Source organism: Megalops cyprinoides, chromosome 16, assembly GCF_013368585.1.
Source record: "Megalops cyprinoides isolate fMegCyp1 chromosome 16, fMegCyp1.pri, whole genome shotgun sequence".
Lineage (NCBI taxonomy): Eukaryota > Metazoa > Chordata > Actinopteri > Elopiformes > Megalopidae > Megalops > Megalops cyprinoides.
In genome coordinates, this window is record NC_050598.1 from 19,560,178 (window position 1) to 19,585,450 (window position 25,273).

General features: G+C 41.6%; 1 protein-coding gene across 1 annotated transcript in view; it reads left to right on the top strand.

Annotated features, from left to right (window-relative positions):
* The window catches only part of arap3 (ArfGAP with RhoGAP domain, ankyrin repeat and PH domain 3), a 34,481-nt gene extending 11,119 nt beyond the window's left edge, over positions 1-23,362 (top strand). The window contains exons 2-34 of the mRNA XM_036548049.1: positions 597-1,646; positions 4,359-4,402; positions 4,689-4,771; positions 5,437-5,510; positions 6,101-6,337; positions 7,015-7,084; positions 7,489-7,609; positions 7,914-8,098; positions 8,381-8,487; positions 8,784-8,983; positions 9,145-9,230; positions 9,769-9,951; positions 10,604-10,748; positions 11,999-12,124; positions 12,473-12,626; positions 12,795-12,897; positions 13,001-13,199; positions 13,519-13,582; positions 14,041-14,204; positions 14,417-14,629; positions 15,006-15,111; positions 15,209-15,356; positions 16,243-16,311; positions 16,509-16,583; positions 17,068-17,185; positions 17,826-17,954; positions 18,157-18,293; positions 18,514-18,596; positions 18,703-18,738; positions 19,546-19,609; positions 20,366-20,503; positions 20,831-20,869; positions 21,946-23,362. Coding sequence (XP_036403942.1) covers positions 682-1,646; positions 4,359-4,402; positions 4,689-4,771; positions 5,437-5,510; positions 6,101-6,337; positions 7,015-7,084; positions 7,489-7,609; positions 7,914-8,098; positions 8,381-8,487; positions 8,784-8,983; positions 9,145-9,230; positions 9,769-9,951; positions 10,604-10,748; positions 11,999-12,124; positions 12,473-12,626; positions 12,795-12,897; positions 13,001-13,199; positions 13,519-13,582; positions 14,041-14,204; positions 14,417-14,629; positions 15,006-15,111; positions 15,209-15,356; positions 16,243-16,311; positions 16,509-16,583; positions 17,068-17,185; positions 17,826-17,954; positions 18,157-18,293; positions 18,514-18,596; positions 18,703-18,738; positions 19,546-19,609; positions 20,366-20,503; positions 20,831-20,869; positions 21,946-22,392 — 5,112 coding nt within the window. The 5' untranslated portion in view covers positions 597-681 and the 3' untranslated portion in view covers positions 22,393-23,362. The remainder of the gene's footprint in view (positions 1-596; positions 1,647-4,358; positions 4,403-4,688; positions 4,772-5,436; positions 5,511-6,100; positions 6,338-7,014; positions 7,085-7,488; positions 7,610-7,913; positions 8,099-8,380; positions 8,488-8,783; positions 8,984-9,144; positions 9,231-9,768; positions 9,952-10,603; positions 10,749-11,998; positions 12,125-12,472; positions 12,627-12,794; positions 12,898-13,000; positions 13,200-13,518; positions 13,583-14,040; positions 14,205-14,416; positions 14,630-15,005; positions 15,112-15,208; positions 15,357-16,242; positions 16,312-16,508; positions 16,584-17,067; positions 17,186-17,825; positions 17,955-18,156; positions 18,294-18,513; positions 18,597-18,702; positions 18,739-19,545; positions 19,610-20,365; positions 20,504-20,830; positions 20,870-21,945) is intronic.
* Positions 23,363-25,273: the final 1,911 nt, after the last annotated feature.

Consider the following 25,273-nt stretch of genomic DNA (forward strand, 5'->3'; position numbering starts at 1 on the left):
TCATATATTGAAATGATTTAGAAGCATAATCTCAAGTCTCTTGGTAATCTTATTTTAATTCTAAGCAGTGAGATTTTTTCATCTTATTTGATAATATGCTGTCTGTTAAATTCATAACTTGTGCACATTAGTCGTACTGATGTCCACAGTCAAGTAATCACAGTCAGTGGGTTTGCATGTCTTGCCTCCCCATATGCATCTTAAGAGATCTGTTCCCTTATTCTTTCTTCAGAAGCTTACAGTCCATTTATGAGGAACAATAAGGTGGCTTTGTCTGCTGAATGACCTCAGACTTTGTGCCAAATCTGTGACTTAATGAGGCAGTAGGAATGCCACGACCCCTTCTTCTGGAAAGGTCACGGTGATGTCATTGAAACCATAAAAAAAAAAAAAGTTCATGCTTCATTGAAATACCAGAAGGGCTGTATTTCTCTCTCCACACTCATTTAATATCATCTTGGAATCAATAAGCCTATGTTACACAACCAGATACACAATTTGTGTAGATTGCAGAAATTTCAAAGTATGACTTTCAACAGCCTTGTTTGGGGTGTACTGATGTCATCATCATTTTTGTATTTCTTTTGTAATTTCAGATGAAGGGGTGGTGTCCCTTTCTACCCCTGGCCAGCACTGGGCGTTGAATTTCTACGCCGGTGGGATCCAAAGTCTCTTTTCATAATGGCGACGCTGGATGGGAACATGGATGTGGAGAACCTGCTGGCCTCCATTCACCTGGATAAGTACCTGGACGTCTTCAAACACTCGGGCTTCCACCGGGCCAAAGATTTCTTCCACCTTGACAATGAGGCTCTCAACCAGCTGGGAATAACTGCCACAGGCCACAGGAAACGCATCTTGAAGCTAGCAGACCAGATCCGGCAGCAAAGCCAGGAGTCCTCGCTTGGTCGCTGCCAGTCTGAGTCGGCCATTCAGGTAGTGTTGCCAGAAGGGTCTGTGCCCTCCTGTCCCCGGGAAGAGGTCTCCATGTCACTGGCGCACCTTCGGAACAACTCAGTCCCAAACATTCCATCTGTGCTAACGAATTCCAGTTTAGACCAGAATGACATCATGGTGAAGCCAGTGCCCAAACCAAGGACTGTATTCCACAAACCCAAAAAGGAGTCTCCTCTTTCCTGTGTGATGCCAGAACCCCAGCTTTCCAAAGGACTGTCTCAGGAATCCCTATGCTTCACGGTTTTGGAGGGCATTGGCTCTGGAGAGTCTTTTTCAAGCTTGGAGGATCCTGGTCTTGACCAAAGACAAGGCTCCTGTGAGAGGAGGCTGAGTAACTGTATATCACCATCAGAGTCTGGTGGACCTCTACCCCCAGTTCCCCCTAGGCTCCATAGGGGGGTGCCCCCAGCTACATTCAGAGTTCCCCAGTCACCTAGTAAGGATGATCAGGACCAGTCCATCACCCCTCCTCTCTCTTCCTCCCCCAGTTCACCTGGTAGTCATGGGGATCCTTTGCGGTCCTCCTTTCACAGTTCTCCTCCATGCAAAATGGAAATGGTCTCTAATGACATCTACTGGGGAACTTCACCCAGCGCTGAGGGCATAGGTGGAGAGAATCAAAGGAATCGTCCTGTCCCCTTACCTCCACCTCGGCAAGAGCTCAAGAACACATCCGCTGAGAGAAACAGGTCAGCGACTTCCACAATTCCACTTTCTTCCCTCTGTCGTTTTGTGTACAACTAACATCATTTCACATGCATGAACTCATACTTGCACGCGCACACGCACAACTGAAAGTTATTGACATTCCCATCATAACTTAAAATGCAGATAAACCAGTGTGTGATTGTTGAACAGATATCAACAACAGAGTTCGGCTGGAGTCCTCAGTTCTACCTTGTTGATTGCAAAGGGCCAGAATGTGAAACTTCCTGCCTTTGTCCAGACTCCATTTTCCAAGACAACAGAAGACAAAGGGGATTGTCAAGACTGCAGGGTGTTCAGGTTGCTGTGAGGGAGACACACATTGAACAGGCATTGTCTTTCTTTTCAGTGAATTTTCTTGGCACTGTTATGAAGCTTTTCTAACATTTAGGCTACAGGAAGGCAAAAATGAGCTATATTACTTTTTCCCTTCAACGTTCATACTTTGTTAAAAGATGGAGATTGGGGAAAAGAACTAAATATTGTAAGTAAAACAGAAGAATCAGCACTCTTGAAAGTTAATGTATTTGCAGAAAGTGAGGCATGCATTTTCTCACTCCCTGTTTAAAGCACAGAGATTGTGGGTGTGAATGGCAGCACGGGTAAGCAGAGCTGACACTTTCTGAGCAGACTGACAGACACTCCTAACATGAGAAGGAGTGATGAAACCCAAAATGTCACCTCTCCAGCTTACTGCATACTGGCTGTATTTGTTTTGTTTGAAATTTGGACAGTTGATCAAGGATTTCTCAATAGTGGAAACCGTCTTAAATGATTATCTTGTCAAACTCTATTGGAGGCATACCTCACTTTGGCTTGTAATTACCCTGCCTAGCCGCAGTGTTCAGCTTTACACTTCAGCTTTTCATTTCCTGCTCTGATAATGATATTAGGTGTGACCACAGCAGTCATGGTAAATTCCCTTGCTGACTACAAACGCAACAGCAAGTCCTTCAGAAGTTGCTCATTACATATAAACAATGAGCTAATGTGAAGATAGGCTAATTAATGTGTTACCTTTATGGGAGGGAGAACTGATTTTCATAGTGTGTTTTTGGGCATCACATACAATTAAATGGTAAATCATTAAAAGCCTTGCAAACCTGTTGTGCTACAAAGGAAATGGAGGTACAATAAGAAAGACAAAACCCAGTACGCTGATAAATAAGCATTGCAATAAGTGAATTGATAAATCTTAAGTAAATGTGGAAGTAAATAAGTGGCTGATGGTTCAATGAGGTGTGTCACTTTCCAGTAAAAGGATATGAGAGTAACTGGGCACCACATTTTAAGTTGGAAACGGTACTGAGAAAATCGTGGGATTCTCTGACAAAAGTCATGTTTCCACAGAAATAATCTCAGTCTAAACCACACAGCCTGTGTTCAGATTGAAATGATGTTTGCTGTGGAATTTTGCAGTGCATTTACTCTTTTCATACTGGAGCCAGAAATGTTTGTCATGGTCCACCAAATTAAAGTAAATCTTATCCTAGGTATTTGAAGTAAATTGAAGATCCCACATACTCCTTGGGAGTATTGCAGTATACTTCTGTGTTGTTAAAGGTCTGAATTTCATGAAAACATTTTTACCTGCCCAAATGCAAAATCACCTTGCTTGTTTGATTTTGTTTTGCCCATACAACAGATCTTGCAACAAAAGGCAGATTAATGGTGAAACGATTAAAGCGAATTCTTCTCTGAGCTTGCCCTGTAGGAGTAAGGTAGGGGTGAGGAGTTAAGACAGGAATGTTCATCTTCTCAGTGCACAATTTAACTCAACTGCTTAATAAGTATAAAGAATAATTCCCTGATGTGAGAACATTTTTTATGTTTGTGCTGAGTGTTAGTCAAACTTCAAAATAAAACTTAAATGGAAAGTTCTTTCTTTTTGATGTGTAATGTTCCCTGAAATAAACAGCATTTTCAGAGATAATGAAAGGCTGCCTCTTCACATAACATAAACAAACCTCTCAGTATCAGAATGTTCATGGCTGATCTTCACAGATGGTACGTGATCAAAGCATGCTTGTGGACTTCACAGAGATTAATGGTTTAAAGCTATGTGTTAAGTTTGTGCTGGGAACCACTCGCTACATTGGCTCAATATTGATTATTTTACTGAAGTGTTTGTCAATTCCTGTGTAGTACTGTGAGTACCGTATCAATAATACATTGCCAATATGTCATGTGGGTTATCTGGGCAGGAAAAGACATGTTCTAAAACATAGTCCCCAGACAAACTGGTTTGGGAACTGTGTAGAAATCCATTACAGATTGTACATGCAAATGTAAATCTGTAACTGGATCACACACATATCAGGCCAGGCCACTGAGTCATTGAGGGTTATAGAATAATTACTTTCCCATCGTGTAGACTAGCATGCATTTGTCACAGTAAATGCAGATTGTTTCTGTTGCAGTTAATAGTACAGTGCAATAAATTGACAAAAATGTTTGTCAGTACGTACTTTACAATACTGCTTAGTGACTCCAGTGTTTTTCATTCAGATGTATTCTAGAGTAAAAATGCTTGTTGAAATAAATCATTTTTGTTTCATATTACAAATATTTATAATGTGTGAATTATCTTACATTAAGAATATTCTTTTTAGTGTATTTGCTCAGGTTCTGACACTGAATTGTGTTGTACATGGGTTCATCAATTCGTTAAAAACTTTTTTTTTGTGTTTCCACAGCACTTTAGGTAACAATTCTTCAGAGCCCCATGAGAGAATACATGGTAAGCCTGCTGTCTGTAAAAATAGACTTAACATGACCCAGGTAACTTGTTCATTTTACCATTTTTCACATGGTCTGATTAATTTCATGCAACATCCAGCATTTATTTGAAAAAACCTTTCCACTATGAGCTTTTCACATAGTGGTTTTATAGATACTGATTCATACATTGCCCTGGTTTGTTGACTTTGGTCCAGCTCCTACTCAGCCTTAACATTCTTAGCTCTGTGACTAAGAGAGGTTGCTTTTAAGAGTTTCATCTGGGCTGCTTCCCTCTTCTACCCCAGCCCCTCAGGAAGCCCACGACGAATCAATTAGCCCTTACTGCGAGACTGTGTTTCAGAGCAAGCAGCCTTACGAGGACACCAAGGTAAGTGTGAGATTTACACTTGGGCCTACTTGTCCTCTACAGGAATAAAATAAACTAGCAGGCAACCATTGTGTGCAGGGAGCAGGGCGTGAGTATGCTGTGAATAACTGCACACTGCTGTTTAATTTAGTGGATCAGAATCCCCATGTCAGCAATTGACCATAAAATCTTCTGATTATATCACACCTGAGTGGAAATTGAAATCTTCCTGTTGGAGACAACAAATGCAGGAAATGCTCACATAGAACCATATAAGCTAAGTTTTACGACAGATGTTTCTGAAAATGACTTGGTTAGGGTGCTGTACTGCTACTTCTAAATTAATGCAATTAAAAAACCAAGATGTGTTGCTTGGATTGGAAATGCATGAGCCTCATGAGATGGTGCTTATTTTCAAAATGATTTGATTTTACATTGTAACTATTTATTATGGGGCCAGCTATCAACAAGGGATGACAATGCTTCACCCCCTCCAAAGATACATTTCCAATCATGTTGATTGAGACTATGAGAATACTAAAATTTTGGACATGTGTAATGTTTGTTTGTTGTTTAAAATGTGTCCAAGACTACTTGTATTTAGCAGATGGTGTGTACAGGATTTGTAGTTAGACTCAAGAATTATATATTTTCAGTAAGGCATGTTATCTCATGGTTACACAAAGGCCACAAGGACCAAAAGTGAAGGAGAAACTGGGGTGTTGAAAAAGGATGAAGACACAAAAGCAGAGGATGCTGGGTAAGAGAATTGCATCCTGGAGAAGGGAGATTTTCTGACCACCAGGGCAGCTGGCACTGCTGGAATCTCGTGATTAAACTCAGCAAGGCCTACATGGGTAGTAACAAACAGATCTTTGTGTTAGCATTGACTGTGTTCTTTCAGGGCGGTGCTCGGTGCCATTTCTTAAATACTCTCAGATTTCCTTGTTGATTTCCTGCCGTAGCACACTGTAATGCAGTCTTTTTTGTACACAGTCCAATATTTAAATGTGGGTAACAGTGCATCTTCGAAATTAAAGTAATTTTTTTTTACCTGACCAATGGGATATCTGTATAATAACCACTGCACTAGTTGTGCAAGTGCATTGTGTGTTTATTTATTTAGCAGAAGGGGTTGTCCAAAGTTGCCACACATTGTAGTAAGATGTCTCATTGTATGCATGCCCAAGAAGCAACTAAAACAAAAAACACAAGATATGCTGAGAAACCAGCATGGTTACCACATGGTTACAGGGACCATTGGTATATTGTGATTACCCAGCATATAGTAAGACAGCTAGCTGGTTTCACAGTGAGTTTCGGGAGGACATACAGGGTTTCTTTTCCCAGGCGACAACTCCTGTCCAGAACCCCAGGCCTCACCCGTTCAGTGCACTGCGAGTCCCAGGGGTACTGCACAGTGGGGGAGCCAGCCCCTGCCTCTGGGCGATGCTTATCCCTGCCCCCCAGGCTGTACCACGAGCAAGACGACGATCAGACCATCTCCCCCTATGCCAGCTACACCTCTCTGTCCGAGCGAGCCGTGCCCATCATCAGCGGCTGGCTGGACAAGCTCTCGCCTCAAGGGTACGGCTCACCCGGGCTCCTGCGGCCCTCCTCCTGTTGCATCTCTTCCCCTCTGCGGAACTGTCTGTGCTTCGTGTCTGTCCTCCCAAACCGGTGTGTCTGTGCCTCCTCTTTGCTCGTTTATTTTTATCTGTTGTTAGCCTGGTCTGACACTGTTGCTTGTTTAAATACAATGGATACACTTAACGTCGTATTGTGCTGGAAATCGGTCTGGATAGGAGCGTCTGCTAAATGCATGTAATGTAGCGTAGTGTAATCTGGTGTTGTGCTGTTTTTCTTGACATGAAAAAAATGCCACAGAAAGGATATTCAGGATATTATTTTCCCCTTTATTCATAATTTTAAAAGTGTTAAATCTCATTTTTTAGATTTGAAAGGCAGGAAAATTATTCAGTATTAATAATTATTAATTATTAAAGAAATTTGTTGTTGGATTTTAAAAAGGTACTCATTTGTACTGTGCCCTGAAATTGTGGACTGAGGCTTTTTCTTATGTAAAGAGATAAATTTGATTACATCTGTTCTGTGCCTGAATTTTGTTTATTGTATATTGGAAGAGAGGATAAGAAATGGTTCTGTTTAAAACTGTTTTGCTGTGTTAACAGAGTTCCTTTTCCAGTTATTGTTCCTACCGTTGTTGACACATGCCAATCAGTACATCCTATATGTTGTTGCAGAAACTACGTGTTTCAGAAGCGCTATGTGAAGTTTGATGGCAAAAATCTGATGTATTTCGGCAATGAGAAGGTACTGTAAAATTGCTGTGCGTTTCAGGATATCTGACAGTTCATTTTTACTACATGTAAATTGTGAATCAACACAGACCTCTATTAACCATTTTCCATCCAGTCAATCATGATTACTGAAACCTTTATCTTATACCGAAATAGGGAAAGAACTTTTTTAGCCTGGAAGCCAGGCCAAAATATATTTCGAAAAAGCACTTACACTTACGCTTGTGTTGTCTGCCTTTTTGTCTAGAGTTTGAATGCCCACAATATTGTTACACATCAGTCACAATGCTGCTGTTTAGAAAATCTTCATTTGTAGAACATGGTTATAGCCCATAGTTTACAGTGCTTGTTGTTTACCAAACTTAATTTAACATCTCCCCCTCTCTGCCTCCCTCTCCCAAATGGCTTCTCCACCAGGAAGTTTACCCAAAAGGCGTGATTCCTTTGGCTGCAATACAGATGGCTCGCACGGCCAAAGACAATAAATTTGAGGTCGTGACGAGCCACAGGACGTTTGTCTTCCGTGCAGATAACGAAGGTAAACATGCAGTATTTCAAAGAAGCTGCACACTAACGGACAGTGGAAAAGTAGACGTGAAACTGACCTCAGAGCCTGCAATCGCGTAGTCATGTGTCATTTCAGCTGCATTACATTGAGACACCTGATGCTTTGCCCGATTTCAGCGAAACGCGAAACACTCCATCTTAACTCTGTCTTGCCGAGCTGTTCGTGTGAAAACCGCAGTGAAGCAGGAGAAGGACAGGATACACGCTGAAAGTAGGGCGTGTGAATTTCTGCCTGGCTCAGAGAAGGAAAAAAAGGTTTTCATTTCCTTAAACAGCCCTGAGGAACAAATGGTGCAGCACTCTGCAGGAAAGAGTCAAGGAGCAGCTGGTGTTCGGTCGGCCGCGTTACGGCCCAGGCAACCACTGCCAGAGGAGCGGCTTTCTGGAGCTCAAAGGGACCAAGTCCAAGGTCTACGCTGCCATCTACACCGACCAAGTGTGGCTCTACAAAAGCGAGCAGGTGATCACGCAGTCACAAAACAGTCATTCTGTTCTCACTATATTTAAGTCTAGAGCACAAAATCTCCAACAGCAGAATGTTCAAAGCTAGTAAAAGCTTGGGTGACAAGAGCCAAAGGATATTCTTAGCTTTAAACCCCCAATCTCTCTTTTTCTGAAATCTGAAAAAAAAAAATTCACTTAACTTATTTGTAAACATACATTTTGTTTTAAAATTTTGTCACTGCATTTAATGATTGTGCTGATCACATCAACATCCTAATTCCTGATTTCTGTATTTCAGTGTTTTAAGAATGGAATTGGGATCACTTTGATAGAGGCCAGAGGCTCCACAATCAGAGACAACAAGAGCAAAGTCTTTGACCTTATAACACCTTACAAGACATTCAGGTAAATTGTCTGAACAACTGTTGCACTGTTGCAATGAATATATACATTTATTTCCTTGTCTAGTGTGGTCAAATTGTACATAAATTGCGGTTAGTATCCATCTGTTTGATAAGATGGTAGTACTCACAGCTGGCTTTTTTATGAGAAACCCCTCCAAGGCTAAATGTGACTGACTGTGTCGTGGGAGGACAGTGTGGGGAAGCACACAAAGGGCCCAGTGGACACCGCTGGAATGTGTGACCTCAGATGCCAGACCAGGAATCTGAGGGTCTGATACAGCTGTGTCCCTCCCACAGTTTCACAGCGGAGTCGGAGAGAGAAAAGAAGGACTGGATGGAGGCCCTGCAGGAGTCCATTGCGGAGACGCTCTCCGATTACGAGGTGGCGGAGAAGATCTGGTCCAACAGGTCCAACAAGATCTGCGCCGACTGCAAGGCCATCAATCCCGACTGGGCCTCCATCAACCTCTGTGTGGTCATCTGCAAGAATTGCGCAGGTGAGGCCCTCTGAAGGGAAAACTGAACAAAAGGGGTCCAGTTTTTCAGGCTTACCTGGCTGAGATGGCCAGACGTTTGTAATCTGTGTCTGAGGGCCTGAAACTGATGAAGGTTACCATTGTTGAACAGTGTCATTCCATTTGGTCCTTTTTGTCTGCAGGGCAACACAGAGGTCTGGGCACAATGGTGTCCAAAGTGCAGAGTTTGAAACTGGACACCAGTGTGTGGAGCAACGAGATCGTGCAGGTGAGGGCAGGCCCAGAGGGTGGTGCATGAGCAAGAAGCCCAGACTCAGCCTAACTTCAGTGCAACTTGCAATTTAAGTTGCATTTGTTTTATTTTCGTTTATCTCACTGATTGCTAAGCTCATGAGTTGGTGCAAGGAAATAACATCTAACACTTAAAGACTTAAAGGCATTGCTCAAACTAAAGACATATAGTGGTAAGATCAAATCTGGACTTTGCTTTTTTCTTTTCTTTGCGTAATTTGTCCTGTCTCAAATTGTCCCTTTTATTGTAAAGGGCAGCAGTGTAGTATAGTGATAAGGAGCAGGACTCATAACCAAAAGGCTGCCAGTTTGATTCCCTGCTGGGGCACTGCTGCTGTACCCTTGGGCAAGGTATTTAACCCAGAATTGCCTCAGTAATTATAGCTGTATAAATGGGTAATGTAAAAAATTGTAATGTGATTTAAAGCAAAAAAAAAAAAACTCTGCTCCTCTCAAGCAGGCTGTCTGTTCTGTTATCCTGACCTCCTGACCTCCTGTGCATTTGTGTGTGGCAGCTTTTCATCATGCTGGGCAATGACAGGGCCAACGAGTTCTGGGCGGCGCGGCTCCCTCCGGCCGACGAGCTGGACTGTGACGCGACTCCGGAGCAGCGGCGGGAGTTTGTGACCCTCAAATACCGCGAGGGACGCTTCCGTCGCCCCCACCCTGGCTTCACCAAACAGGAGGATCTCCTCAAGGTGCCACAACTTCGACACAGATTGGGGAAAGCAGTACAATTACACATTGTACAGAACACATCATTGTACATTACTGTACTTTAGTACTGTAACATAATATTCTCCTGCTCCGCATACCTAATATAAAAAAGGAACTGGAAGCATTGTGAGAAGTTTCCAGGGACATGTCAACATCCTGCCTGTGTTTATACTGTCGGTGATATTTATTGCATAATGGACTTCTCCAATAGCAACATCCAGCATCAGTGCCCATTCAGTATGCTAAATTTAACGAGATGCAGGCGAGCAGAGTATTTGTATTTCTGCTGTAGCAATCAGCAACCTCGTCATGTAAAGGCAAGCGAGCAGTGGTATTTATCTCTGCTGGCATGCGCTTACCAATGACTAGTGTTTCTGTCTTGTGTTCACCTTGTAGTTATTAGTGGTGAGATGGGTTAAATTTCACTTTTACAAGTCCTCCGACCTTTAGGCATATCTGAAAACTTTCCTCTCAACAATTAGGAAATGGAGTGTGTTTTGAAGCATGAACAATTAGGACAGGGACAGCAGTATAGTGAATTAGGGACGGGGCTGTGTGGAGAACGGGCCTGAATGTCCTGTGGGTAGGTGCGCTTTTAGTGACGCAGTGGCTGAGTGCATCTCTCCCTCCCAGGCCCTTTGCACTGCTGTGACCGAGCAGAACCTGCTGAAGACTGTCACCAGTATCTTTGCGGAGGCTGAGGCCGCCTACCTTTCCGACACTAATGGCTACGACAAGTGTTTGTCCCACAACCCGCACAGCCCGAAAGCTACCTCAGGTAAGGGACCACAATACACCGGGCTGCCTGCTGGAGAGAATGCTGGGGGGGGGGCTTTCAGAACATTACAATATGCTCCAATTCAAAACAGTGCCCCAGACTGCCATTAAAATGTCGACATGCAGTGTGCATTAAGGTGTACTTTAGCTTTCACTAGGTCACTCTCTTTGGGTAATTTTACAATTTTATATATGTTAAATTTTGAAAATTTATAAGAGGCCATGAAGAGTTTATTAAGCTTACGAAGCTTAAACCCAGGGAAAGCGTTGGCTTTAAAAGTGATTGGCACAACTAGTCAAACACCTGCCCTGAGCTTTTTCCCCCCAGAGAATAATTGTAGGTGTCTGTGAGGTCAATTTCATCTGTTAGTGTGGAAACCTGCATATTATAACGGAATCTATGGTTGTTTTTCTAAAACCGCTCTTATCGGACAACACAAACAGACTGCACCGAAAGCAATGTAACTGGCTCTGCCGGTGCACTGTACAGTGCTCGGCAGTTGCGATTAATGAGGGTAAGATAAGCCCACGGGGATTGAGGAAGCTTCTTTGCTTCTTTGAGCCCTTTGTTATTGTGGAAAAAGACATCGTATGGCAACTTTGCACAGCCCCCTGTTGGGAACTCTGAGGTTTTGTGCACCCACACTGAATAGCAGCCCGGAAAGTCCAGCTGAATGAGTGCCTTTGTGAGTGAAGAGAATGCACGAAACAGGAGATCAGGGAGAAAAGGGCTGTCTGATGCCAGCAGGAGTGAGCGTGTGTAAATAGTTGAAGCTTTTTTTTAAGGTCAGAGAAAGCAGAAGGTTGCAGCTAACACTTGCAATTCAAGAACTGAGGTGTGTCCAGAAGCTCAGTTTCATGTCATGCTGACATTTAGTGTCAGAGTGTCAGATTGCACTGCTTTGGGTCATGCTTACCAACCAGCCTATCAAAAAAGTCCCAAAAGGCCTTGAGCTCAAGGGTGTCTCTCACCAGCATTAGCCATTCACATAAACTGAAATAGTAAGCCCCTTGCCTTTGTTTTGTACTGATATGCAAATGTATCTCCTGTGCATTCTCTTAGATTACACGGTAGAACTCACTGTTTTAAAGGAAGAGAAACACGATACCATTGAAGAATCTCCTCCTTATTTTCTACCACCATACAAATGCAGGAACCTACCGGTGCAACAGTGACAAATCCATATTAATAAAGGCAGATGCATTGCTCTTTTTATGTCCCCGGCGTCACCATGCGTGTTCTTTCTGCAGATCTGAGCTCTATGGACCAGTCTCAGAGCGTTTATGATGAAATTATCCAGCCGGTGTTGCACTCTGGGTACCTCTACAAGTCAGGCTCCATGAACAAAGGCACATTATCCCGAAAGACCAGAGAAGGTAGGCCAGTGTCCACCAGCACTATGGTGCCTCACGTTTGGCGGATTGAATGTGCTTCCTCAGTGTTCACAAGAATAAGAGGTCTTTATTGGACAAATTGCACAAACATTAGTCACAGGACAGTGTACTTTTTGAGGGTTAATGTTAGAATTACGGTGAAAAGTTGTGAATTAGTGTCTGCGTTCCTAAATGATATCTCATGAAAATGTGTTTGTAGTTCAGAAGACAGCATGTTCTTTTTTTCAAGCTGTTTTCCATTTTCCACTGTGAATCTGGATGGAATGAGACCTTCATTTTTTGCCAGTGGCAGTACAGTAGCTCATCCATAGTCTGCCTGTGTGTCCCCAGATTTCCAGAAGTACTGGTGCTCGGTGGAGAAATCCATTCTCTTCTACGAGTCGGATAGGTGCCATGACCCGAGCATGAAGATCGATGTCAAAGACATCATCTGTTTAGGAGTCAGCCGTCCAGATTCATGCAACAATACTGGATTCATTGACAGGTGGATATCTCTGAAATTGTCCAGAGTGACTTCGGGAACATTATTCTCTCTTTTTTTAATCCTCTGATTCTAAACGGCAGAAATATGGTAATATCTTAAACTGTGTAGATGCTGACCTTCTATATGACCACTGCTTTTTGCCTTTTCGACTTCCTGTGCTCATTTCAGGTTCCGCTATACCTTTGAACTGTATCTATCGTCTGAGAAGCTGTACCAGTTCGGTCTGGAGACTCCAGATGCCCTCCACAGCTGGGCAAGAGCAATTGGAAAGGTGAAGGACTACTTCTATACTCTTCTATACTCTACTTCTATACCCACCTGTAACTGCATGTGAAATCATTTTTAATTTGGGGTTTTTTGTGGCCCGCCCTCAGGCCGCCACGCCCCTGAGCTGCCACTGCCTGCTGGCCCGGGAGTTTGAGCGAGTGGGAGTCCTGCGCTACAAGGCCATGCTGGACCCCCAGCAGTGGAAGGAGGGCTTCTTTGTCCTGCAGAAGTCCAACCTGTTCATCTGTCCCCGGAACGACGGAGCCGCCGAGGACATTATCAACCTCAAGCGCCTGCAGGAACTCAGTGAGTCCAGCCTGCTGAAGGGCTTTACTGCACAAAATTACTCTTCATGCTTAAACCCATCACTAAGGCTCATCAGGATGTGCTTGTTCATTGATAGTTTCCACAGCATTATTTGTTAACTGGTCAGCAACAAGTGATCAACTAATGTATCTCTTTGTGAAGAAGTACTGCCTGGTGTTATTCACTAGCTGGCTGTTGTGTGACTCATATCCAATACAGTGATGTTGGTTGGTAATCCCACCCCAGTCCCTCCAGGCCACTCTCATGTGGACGTTTTTCACTTGTGTTACTTTAACCCTCTCCTGCCTCTATCTCACAGGTATGACCTCTCAGAACGACAACCACGAGAAGAAAGACATTCTGGTGCTGGTGGAAAAAGGAAGGTTAGTTTCTTAGTTTCTTAGTCTTTGTTGGTCATGTTAAGCATCTGTGGTGTGCCAAATGTGTGTAAAACTCTTAATCACTTAAGAGTTTTTCATTCAACTAATACAACCCTTTTCCCTGTTCTGGGTATTTTGCAATCATTGTGAGATGTGTAACACATCATATGTTTAGGAATTCTGTGAGATAAAGTTGTTTGCTGATGCACTCTGGACTATTTCTGAGTAAGCTCAAGTATATTTACAGGTGAAAATACTTGTGTCAAGTTTGAACTCGAGAAGCATTTGTCAGTTAGTAGCTTGTTAGTTCCCAGTTATGATGTCACAGCCAGTCGGGGTAACTCCAGACGTTATGCAGTGTCACTGTGTGTGAGGCTGATGCTTGTTTTCTGGAGGCTTTCTGTACCCCACCAGCTCCTCCCAGTGGCTGGAGATCTATATGGTCCCTTTTGTTTCCGTAGAACACTGTACCTCCAGGGGGTGGGCCGCATAGACCTGTCCCTGTGGTACACAGACATCCAGACAGCAGCAGGTGGAAAAGGCAATGCTCTTCGAGACCAGCAGCTTAGTAGGAATGACATACCCATCATTGTAGACAGCTGTATTGCCTTCATCACCCAGTATGGTGAGTTTCACATGCAAGGTGCGGTAGTCATATTTGATTTTTCAAAAAAGGGTCTTGAAAAAAAATCAAAAATCTTATTTGATCAGTCACAGTTTATACCATATGACTGTTGTCAGCTTGAGAGAGTTTGAGCTATCTTAAGATTTCATTCAAGGATTTGGGGACAGAGAGAGGGAAGAGATACTGACTGCTTTTGTGGGGTTGCTCCCCAGGTCTGGGCCATGAGGGGATATACAGGAAAAATGGGGCCAAGTCCAGGATCAAGCTGTTGATGGAGGAGTTTCGCAAGGACGCCCGCAATGTCAAGCTTCGTATTGGGGATAACTTCATTGAGGATGTGACTGATGTACTAAAGAGGTTCTTCAGAGAAATCGATGACCCCATCTTCATGACTGACCTGCATCCTATGTGGAAGGAAGCTGCAAGTGAGCAATACCAATCCCCATTACCTCACCCAGCACTGCATCATTTCTGTAATGGGATACACAGATTGAAGAGAATTGAATTGAGTGACTCAGTCGGTCCATAGTTTACCTTATTACAGTTGACATTAAACATGTATTTATATCTGATTGAAGCTTGAGATCATTTTATGTTTTCTGGGAAAATGAAGTGTATGAAGTTAAACCCCCAGAGAATATGGTTTGTTGATGTTCCACATTTGCATGCTGTCCAACAGAGCACTTTCCCTGGATTTTATTTTCCTTTAGAAAAAGCAGGTGTCGTTGTGTGGTTTATTGTAATTATGGGCTTTTCATAAAATACTGGTGACATTTGCTTTTTGTGACCTACCTTCTGTAGAGATATCCAGTAAGATGCACCGCCTGGACAGGTACAAGGAGCTGATTCGCAGTCTGCCCAGAGTGAACAGGACTACACTAGCTGCTCTGATCAGTCACCTCTACCGGTCAGTGCCCTGAAACCCTGTCTTGCATAGTCATGCAGCATTGAGGTACCGTCATTGGCCTGTCTCTTAACTGTAGTGGCTGCTCTCACTGACCCAGGGTTCAGAAGTGTGCCGACCTCAACCAGATGTGCACCAAGAACCTGTCCCTACTGTTTGCACCCAGCCTCTTCCAGACTGACGGCAAAGGAGAACATGAAGTGAAGATCATTGAGGACCTCATCGACAACTATCTCTACGTCTTTGATGTGAGTGGATCTGCTGGCCATTCTCTGTTTGTGTCTGTTGACTCGTAATTGTAGTCATATAGAAATTAATATGCCTTAATACTCTTGTAATGCTCCTACATGGTGCAACTAACTGTTTGAAATATGGAGGTCTTCATTAGGTCAGCCCAGCTCAACAAATCGATCTGTATATACATAGGACACATCACTGTTGTGTCAGCGGGTCTTAGCAATAATCAGTCATAGCAGAAGATTGCCACACAGTGACAGAATTATAATTCCCTTCACAGGGAACTATGAGACCAACCACAAGTGAACTAATCACAAGTTAATTTAGTTGCATTTTGAAAGTATAACGATTTGGTTTAGAATTTGTTGAATTTGTGAAGTCCAGTTGCCCCCTGTCCCACAACCTTAGTGAAGATAAGTATTGCATATCAACAATAGCATGTAACAGTTATAACCAGACTATGAATGTGGATGAAAACCAATTGTAGAGTAGTGTTTTGGCAAACAGGAAGGAAATGCCAGTCTGCTAAAATTAGCTTTAGTGTATTGCTTTGAGGGAATACAAAGGAAACCATTGAGCATTCACTGAGGATGCAGTACATGCTTTTAATCTTGACTTTACTTGGAAATTCCAGCTTCCAAGAACGACTGAAGTCTGATTTCCACGGTGTGTTTTATTTTCAAGTAAATCATTCAGGGGAACACCAGGCTGAAATCCACTGAGGTTCCACACTGTTAATGAAATGTTCTCTTGTGGCGGAAAACTGACACAATGTGGCAAATTGATGGGAAAACCCAAGCGGCTCAAAGTCCCTTTGATTTGAAGATTTACGTGCCTAATGAGCGTAGTTTCATGTTGGGTGTGTGTGTGTGTGTGTGTTTCTGTGTGTGTCTGCAGATTGACGAGGAGCAGCAGACACAGATTGAGCTGGAGATCAGTCTAATCACCACATGGAAAGATACACAGGTAATGCAAGCATCTCTTGATCAACATATTACATATGTCTTCATTTTTAGGGGCGCTGCCACTGAATGTGACCATTTTCACTTTATTGCATGGCTGGTCATGTCGATACAGAAATGCAGACAGATTTGGAGGAATAGTGTTTGTTTGCACTCAGTGGCTCCCCATTGATTGTTCCTCATCCCTGCTGGTTTGTGTAGCTGTCGCAAGCTGGAGACTTGATCATTGAAGTGTATTTGGAAAAGAAGATACCTGACTGCTGCATCACTCTCAAGGTTAGTCAGTTATATGCTACGTTTTTATTTTGCACGCTACTCAAATTAAGCTTTTCCTTAGCTTACTTAGCGCTTTTTCCTTAACTTTGAATAACAAGAATGAGCGTTCTTTGTTGTTTGTTTCATTACAAAACATTACGAGTTTGCCAGTTGCTTAAAATAAAGGGAAATGTATATAGGAGAAAAAAACATTTGAAGTTTTTGACTCAAAGTTAAGAGCAAATGTTAGATTTAATTAATGCCTTACATTGCCTTACTCAGAATTATTTTCCACTACACTTTATTTGCTTTTTTTTCAACTTGATTAAAGTACACAACAAACTTGAGAATGAGATATAGCCGATTTTTTTTAGTTTCATAGAGGAAATTAATTGCCCTTCCCCTTTAATGTGTGTTGCACTTACACTCTTTTACCACAAGGTAGCGCTCCAACACAGAAACAGTAATATGCGGTAGCTGTTCAGTGTCACTGTTGTTCCTGCAGGTGTCGCCATCAATGTGTGCAGAGGAGCTAACCAATCAAGTCCTGTACATGCGGAATGTACCTGCTGGGGAGAAGGAAGTATGGCTGACATTTGAGGCTATCGAAGATGGAGAGTTGGGTAAGAATGCAGGGAGCCAACTTGCGAGGGTGAAACTCATGCTGTCATTCAGTTCCAGTGAACCTTGTTGCACATTCAACTCAGAACTGAAATCAAGAAGCAAGAAATGAGAATGAGAATTGCTCTCAAAATTTGGTATTTCTAAACTTCTCCTTAGAATATGAGGTTCAGGGAACACGGTCCTGTGAGCATTTAGACATACTGTACTGTAATTATGTTAAGATATGCAAACCTAAATGTAATACTATGTTTATATTGCCCACTCATATATTACTATCATGTGTATATTTATGCATTTATGTGTATATATTATATATCCAAACACATACTGTCAAAAGATATTTTACCATGAGTATCTTGTGTACATTGAGAGCTACTTGGTTACTTGGTTTTGTCACTGTATTAATAATTTTAATTCATTTGGTTAATGTTTCACCATTTTAAATATCTCAACTTAGAGTGAAGAATTGTTTTTTCCAGCAACATAGTAGTGTGAAGCAATCAGGCTTGCCATACTGAAGCATTGTTACAATGCTTGCTTGGTACATACGAACAATGTGGGGGAGTAGATATGCAGTAGGGTTTGCACATGTATTAGATAAGCTATAAATGTGGATGTGCCATTCCTCTTCTCTCACAGAACGGCCCTTGCACCCTAAAGAGAAGGTTCTGGAGCAGGCCCTGCAGTGGTGCAAGATGGCCAATCCCAGCTCTGCTTACCTAGTAGTCAAAAGGGTGCCCAGAGGGGAAGCTATCAATATCTTTACAGGTACATCCTTCCCACAGTCTGCACCTCAAAACCAAGACAGAATATGGCACATATAGGACATATAGGTACTAAATTTGGTACAGAAATTGTTCACAGTGAATTTTGTATGTGGCATTTGCCAGTGTTCTTTGCATAGAGCTTACATCTCCTGTGCTGTGATGCAAATGTTGAATCCTATTTTCTGGGGGTTGTTGGGGTATAGGCTACAAGAGTGAGATCGTGAAGAGTGGCGTTCTGAAGTGCCGAGAGGAGCCTCCAAAACTGCTGCAGGGGAACAAATTCCAGGAGCACACATTCAAGATTCAAAACCACAAGCTACTGTTGCTGAAGGACAGGAAGGTACAGCTGCCACTCAGGATGCCAGCCATTTATAGAGCGTCCCTTGTTCCAGCAGCAAACTGGATGACCCAAACAACAAACTCAGGAATATGGGGTCAGCTGAAGGAAGTTAGAATAATTGTATTTCGATGGATATTTATTTTTCTCAGGAAACATCACATCATCTGTTCACTTATCATATACAAATTCAAACATATTCCCATTGTGATTCTAATTTCAGAGCAACAAGCCAGAGAAGGAATGGCCACTGAAAACTCTGAAGATCTACATCGGGATTCGGAAAAAGCTAAAACCACCCACAAAGTGAGCTGGCATTTATCTGCCTCTATATACTGTGCACTTGTTTTAAACAAACAAATGCTGTATTTTGTGGCTGTCAAAGGGAAGTTAATTAATGCATCTTTTTCAGGTGGGGCTTTACTGTGCTATTGGACAAACAACAGCTGTAAGTATTCATACTGACAAAGCCTGCTGCATTCATTAAAGTACAGCACGAGATCTGTAGTAGTACTGCTAATGCACAGATTGATCACAGTGACAATTTCAAAGTTCTGCTCGTACATTTAGTGCATTTTGGATACCATAAAGAACAGAATGGTTGTTTTATACGATCATGATTTTTAGAAACCTGAGGAGATTGTGTTGGACACATAGCTCTGTAATGTGTGTTTGAAATGATTTATTGCAAACACTGTGACACATAATAGATATAGTACTGCTCTGTGGTGTCTGTGAAATATATGCTCTTTACATTTAAGAGCTGTTTTTGCCAGAGTGCTGAAACTATATCTGAGCATATTTTTATTTTGCCTGAAAATTTTGAGGAAATGCCTATTTGAATATTTTAAAGTTCACACGGCTGATACAATGAGAACAAACCTTGTTTTAAAATATGATTGTTTACGTATAATATTCAGTATTGGAATGCTGGAACATTAAAGGAGTTGTTCTTTCCACTATAGAGAGTTTTTGTCTGTCTGGAAGTAGAGCAAGCCTAATCAAAGACAGGGAAATGGGTGATTAAAATACAAGTATTGACTTTTTTTTTTGAAAAAGGAAATTTAAATCCCTCGACTGAAACACTTTACTATATGTGCTGCTATATGTGCAGTATACAATTTTATACTGCTGTTTACTAGCACACAAACCTCAGGGGCACCAGAACACAGTAAATTAATTATTATTGGTCCACTAAATCTGAATGAACAGAAAGTTACATTCACACACTTCCTCCATTGTGCTATTTCCACAGCTACCTCTGCTGTTTGAGTGAGTCTGAACTGTGGGACTGGATGATCAGTTTCCTCAAGGCCCAGGTAGGCTTTCGAAAGCCTGTACTTCAACATGCATCCACTGTGGAGAGTAGAGACAGATCAGGGGGACTGAAATGGTGGCATAAACCATTGCAGTCAGGGGAGCTGGCAGGTGTTCAAACCTTGTTGTACTGTCTCTTATTATGAGCAAACCAGAATCCACATCTATGAGCCTGCTTGATTTTTTTCTTATTGTTACATACTGTATTTTAATATACTATATTCATTTATTATATACTATAATATACTGTTTAATATTTCATTTATAAATTAATAAAATTAATTTATAAAATTTAATATACTATTTGTATTTTACTATATAGCTTATGTTTGGGTGGAGCATGTCTCATTTATAAATCATTTCAATAATAAGATTTTATTGTACTAACTTATCTTCCGGAAGCATGTACAATTACTAAAAATGATCTTGATGAACAAAATTAAATTCATCTTGATGACATTGATGATCTTAACGTAAATGTGAAGGGTCAATGTGTATGCGTGTAAGGTGCAGGAATATGAACCTGTTGTGTATACTGTTGTGTGCATAGGTTTCCACTAGTTTGTTTTCAAAATGAAATGGTTGCTGATCATGAAAGAGACTAAACATTATTATGATGAGCAGGTGCAGACCACAATCTGTTAATAAACCACAATGTCTCAGGGACCACAATGTCTAGCCTGATGATCCATCCAAAGACCGGAACTGTTCCTGTACACATGGGATTTTGGTCATATTGTATGTGCGTTGTTCTGTAGCACGATGACCTGCGACCCCCAGTACTGCGCCGTCACTCATCCTCAGACATCTCCAAACAGAAGTTTGGGACCATGCCCCTCGTGCCAATTCGTGGGGATGAGAGCAACTCCACCATGCTGTCTGCCAACCAAACCCTGGTAATGGCCCACTTACTTCCTCCTGGATTGCATCCGTTACGAACATTAGTAATGCAGTTACCCAGTCTTCAGGTAGTCAGATGGGCTATGTGGTTATCAGATGTCAATGGAATAGTGCTTTGTGATGTCATGATTTCTCAGCACATCAAATGTGCCGTATTTCAAGCCAATCAGCATCTCAAATCAGCATCAAGCTTCCTGCTTCAGTCTTCCTGGCAAGCCTGCCCCTGCCCTCCATCCCCATCTTCAAGTCCCCAGCCCTTGTGGCATTGTAGTTCCCTGCTTCTGTAGCTCATGTAGTGCCCCATTATTCTTCTGTCTTTACAGCGAAAGCTTCATGCTAGGAGGACACTCTCCATGTTCTTTGTAAGTATACACCTGCTGTCTTTTTGCCTGCTAAGCAATTGCATCTTCCTTTTCCCAAAATCTTGTTGGAATTTTGTTTCAGCATGGCATTAGCATGCATCTTTATTTTCTTAACAGTATACCCCATTATGCATATGCACCATTGTGATTCAACTGAATGGGCTTGTGCAGAACTGAAGATGATGCATGCTATTCAGTGCTCATGTTTTCAAATGTGGAATTAAACCACCTTTCTTTCATGTATCATGATCATTAACAGTTTTGATTTATTTGGAATGGTTCTGTTTCAGATCTGTTGAACTCCAGGTGCTACTCTCTCTGTTTCTGCATGCATTGCACCACTTATTTTGCTTTCATATTATGTGGATGCTTTCACTTTTGTATAATCTCTTCAGTTGAAATGCTCCCACTAAAGAAAACACATATGGTCTCTTGTAACAAGGTAATATACAACAACCTCGTTCCTGTTGTTTCTGTTGGACTCCATAAATACTTTTGTGCCGTGACACAAAGGTGGCTCAGTTGTTAAGTGTAGGACTCAGCAGGGGACAGACTGCAGAAGACTAACAAGTCTGCAGTATTGTTCCATGGCCATTGGCTTGAGGTAATGCGGACTGTTTTAAGGGAAGCTGTGAGTGCTGATGGCAAGGGGGATGAGGTCGTTGGTGTATGCCAGCCGTGAGTTGTTTATAGGCACATTGTTAGCAAACAATTTTTCCACATAGTTTCTAAGTCTTTCCTGAAAGTACCCACATATAATTTTGTTGTCTCCCTAACAGCCCTTGGTATTCTTTACCAAAGATAAGAAAACCAAATTCTGTCTTGTTTAAACTCACTTTATTTTATTTCCAGTTTTGCGGTCAATATCTATTTTTCAGGTCTTTCACAGGTCTTTTCCAGATCCAGATGTTCATTGTAATCCCAATGTAATCCCAAATCCATTCCAGTGCGAAGTTTCCGTCTGATTCTGGATTGAATCATCAATCCCAGATCAGGCAGAAGGAATCAACACTAAACAGTTTCATCAGTTCAAAAGTTGACCCCCCCCCTCCCCTCTACCCCATTGCTCCCTCCAGCCCATGAAGATGCAGCAGGACTCCTTTGAGGAGCGCCCCGAAAGCCCAGAGCCTCTGTATGAAGAGGTGGGCGACTTCGGCCTCCAGGTGCTGAAATCTCTGGAGACAAGCTTCCTGTCTGGCAGCAGCTCCGAGACCCAGGAGGTACCAGAGCGGCCGGTCAGCCTGGGCCAGAGGAAGACGGCCTCCCTGGACCGCATGATTGGACCCAACCCCGTGCGCATGCTGGGCAGGGAGGGCCTGCTCCCCCCTGCTGCCTCTCTGGACACCCTGTACCTGGAGGAGCCCAGCAGCTCGGACGCCCAGGTCTCCCTACAGCCCTTCCCCAGGAGGAAGCAGCTAGGGCCCTGCAGCCCCTCCCAGGAGCTGCTGCTGCAGGAGCTCTCCACCGTCTTCACCAAGAAGACTGAGAGTGAGGGACAGCAGGCCAGAGACAACAGCCTCTGAAGACAGTGCACACCCAGAGGGAAACTATACACACCTCCCATACCAATAACCACTGCAGTACCTGTCATGCATGATACACCTTATACTCTACCAAAGCTTTCTTTTTTAAAGATTTATCCTTACACATTTACTGTATTTTCGCGGCATTAAAGTAATCTTCCTCCACACTAACTTATATGGGTGCACAAGCTACGTATATGAATGGGTGGTTATACATTTGAATTCATTCAAACAAACAAGGAACAAGTGGGTATGGATGTTGGCAAATGCTTGTTGCATCACTGCCCCTCATCTGTGCACTTCAGACATAGATATAATTACTTATCTCTTTATTTTTTACCACCATCTTATTTTATTATGTTAATTTACTTTAATTATGAATATCCACATGTATGTCAACCAAGGTTGGGATGGTGAAGCAGTTGGCATAGGTTACACATTAAGCAGTGTACAATACAAGGCACTGGCATGTTATTCCTCTCTTCAAAGTCAGACTCATTGTAATATGTGCAACAGCCTATGTATTTATTTATTTATTTTTAGAATACTCAGTGAATTTTATAACAGGATGGACTTTAAGGAATATACTGTGAAGGAAAGTTACACACTGAGGAAATACAGATCCATGAAGAGTCTGAAAGGCCAGAACAACTCAGAACCCCAAGGCCTTAATAATCTTTATCCCTGGAGTTGTCAGAATAAGGATTGGCAATCCAAAAGTAACAAGTGCAGTCTTGTTACATCTATCAGGAAAATAATGAAAGATCATTCCACAACGTTTAGATTTTAAATATTAAAAGAAGGACAATGATATAAAAGTTGTTGCCATTTCTGCAGATTTGCCATCTCTCAAAAGAAGAGCCTGTTTCACTTATCTTCAACAGTAGATGGCAGTATGAAACCAGAGTGGTAGCTTATTTTGAATCATGACACTGAGTGTGAGTGTGTGTGTGTCTGTCTGTGTGTCTGTTATAAACACCTGTAACATTTTTATCAAAAATTGAATGTTTTTCTTGAAAGGTAGTTCTTTCTGAGATTCCAAAAGTAAAGTCAGTGGAACTAGGAACTGTTTTTTTGTGTGTGTGTGTGTGTACAGTGCAACAAACTGCTCGCTTATCTAAGTTATAATTGCACAAGTGGCAATTATTTTATAATTCTTAATATACAAACATTAATTAACAGATCACAAATGTAGTTTGTACAAATACTTATTTTCAGTTTCAAGCAACTTTTAAATGCTGGCTCCAACCACTATCTAATGTGTTATATCACTGTTTCATGTATACAACTGCAGAAGATTGAAAATATCACTGTGAAATTGTTTAACCTATACAGCTATCAATATTTTATATTCATAAGGTAACAAACATTTCTTAAGAGGGTCACTTGTGGTCTGCTCTGTGCTCAAAAAAAGGCAGATTATTTTGTACAAGATGCCATCATCATTTGTTAGATTGAGTATTTAAAAGCTTGTTTGCATATTAACATGTTTCTTTGTGGTTACTGTATTTCTTTTATTGTTTTTTTTTTCATTGTGCATTATTGCATATATTGCTCATAGCTGTAAATATTGTATAACTATTTACTGTATGTCTGCTGTTTTAACTTTGTTGGATTTTTGTTTGTTTATTGGAAAATGTGTAGCATAAATGAAGGAGTTGTTTTACATTTGGTATTAAATGTGTTGTTTTATATATAAAAAGTCCTGGTGTTATTACTTATGAAAATTGTAAGAATCCATTGCACATGCTTAAGTTAGATTTTCAGCATTTACAAAATGCATTTTAGTTAAAGTATTTATACATTATGAGAAAATTGTGTAAATACTTAAGACAAGGCCCCCTTTAAGATAACTGATTGGAACCCAAAGCTGAAGACAGGAGTTATAACCGTTGAGGCCATATGTTCTGTTTACTATGAAAATAACCAACCTCCAATAGATATTGTTTCTCCCAACAAAGTGGTCATAACAAAAAAAAAAAAAAAAAAAAAAAACTAAAATGTAAGTATGTTTCATTGTAGCTCCTGTAACTGGGGAAGGCTACCAGTTTTGGCAGTTATTAATTTTAAAATGCTGGAGGGGTCAGTCTTCACAAATATTAGGAGGTAAAAGGTCAACGTATGAATTTTTCGAAAGGAGTAGCGAGTATGCCTTTGTCAAGTCTCAACATGGCCACGCCCGTAGATTTAAATGTTGATTATTTCCTTCATTTCAGTCTGATAAGTGAAGACATGAAACTATAATTTTCGTTATAACCATATTAAAGCATAATTAAATGCAACAATATAAGCATGAAAGCCTGAGTTTTGCCTATTTTTGTTGGCCAGCCATACTGAAAAATCTTATAGCTCTGATTCTCAGCTACACTGAACCGTGAGGATGTGGCGGTTAGCTAGCTAGCTAGCGAGGGACTGTGATAAAGAGGGGGTTGGGGTTGAAACATTGGAAACATAAGAAAGAACAGTTTCCAAGTTATTATTTAGACCTTTTTATTTCATTTCTCCGTTTGTTTGAATGGTGACAAGTGACAATTGTATAGACATAGAACCTACGCATACAGATGTCCCTTAATATAGTGATACAGCGATTGAGCGAAATGTAAAATGTAAACGATTAACCGCCACCTGCAAGGATCGAACCAGGTTGCTGTCGTTAATGTTTATCGTGATAAAGCGGATGGAAGAACCTGGGAAGAACCTCACCTGTCTCTTAAAAACGGAGGCAAATGGTTGGGACAAACTCAAAACTTCGCTGATGGAATCGTGTATTTCAATAACGTACGTATATTTCACAGCAGTTCTTACATGTTAACTCCAATTAGTGGTGTTCATCAAACACATGAGATTGCCAATAACGGCTGAGTTGCATAAGCGCAGACGT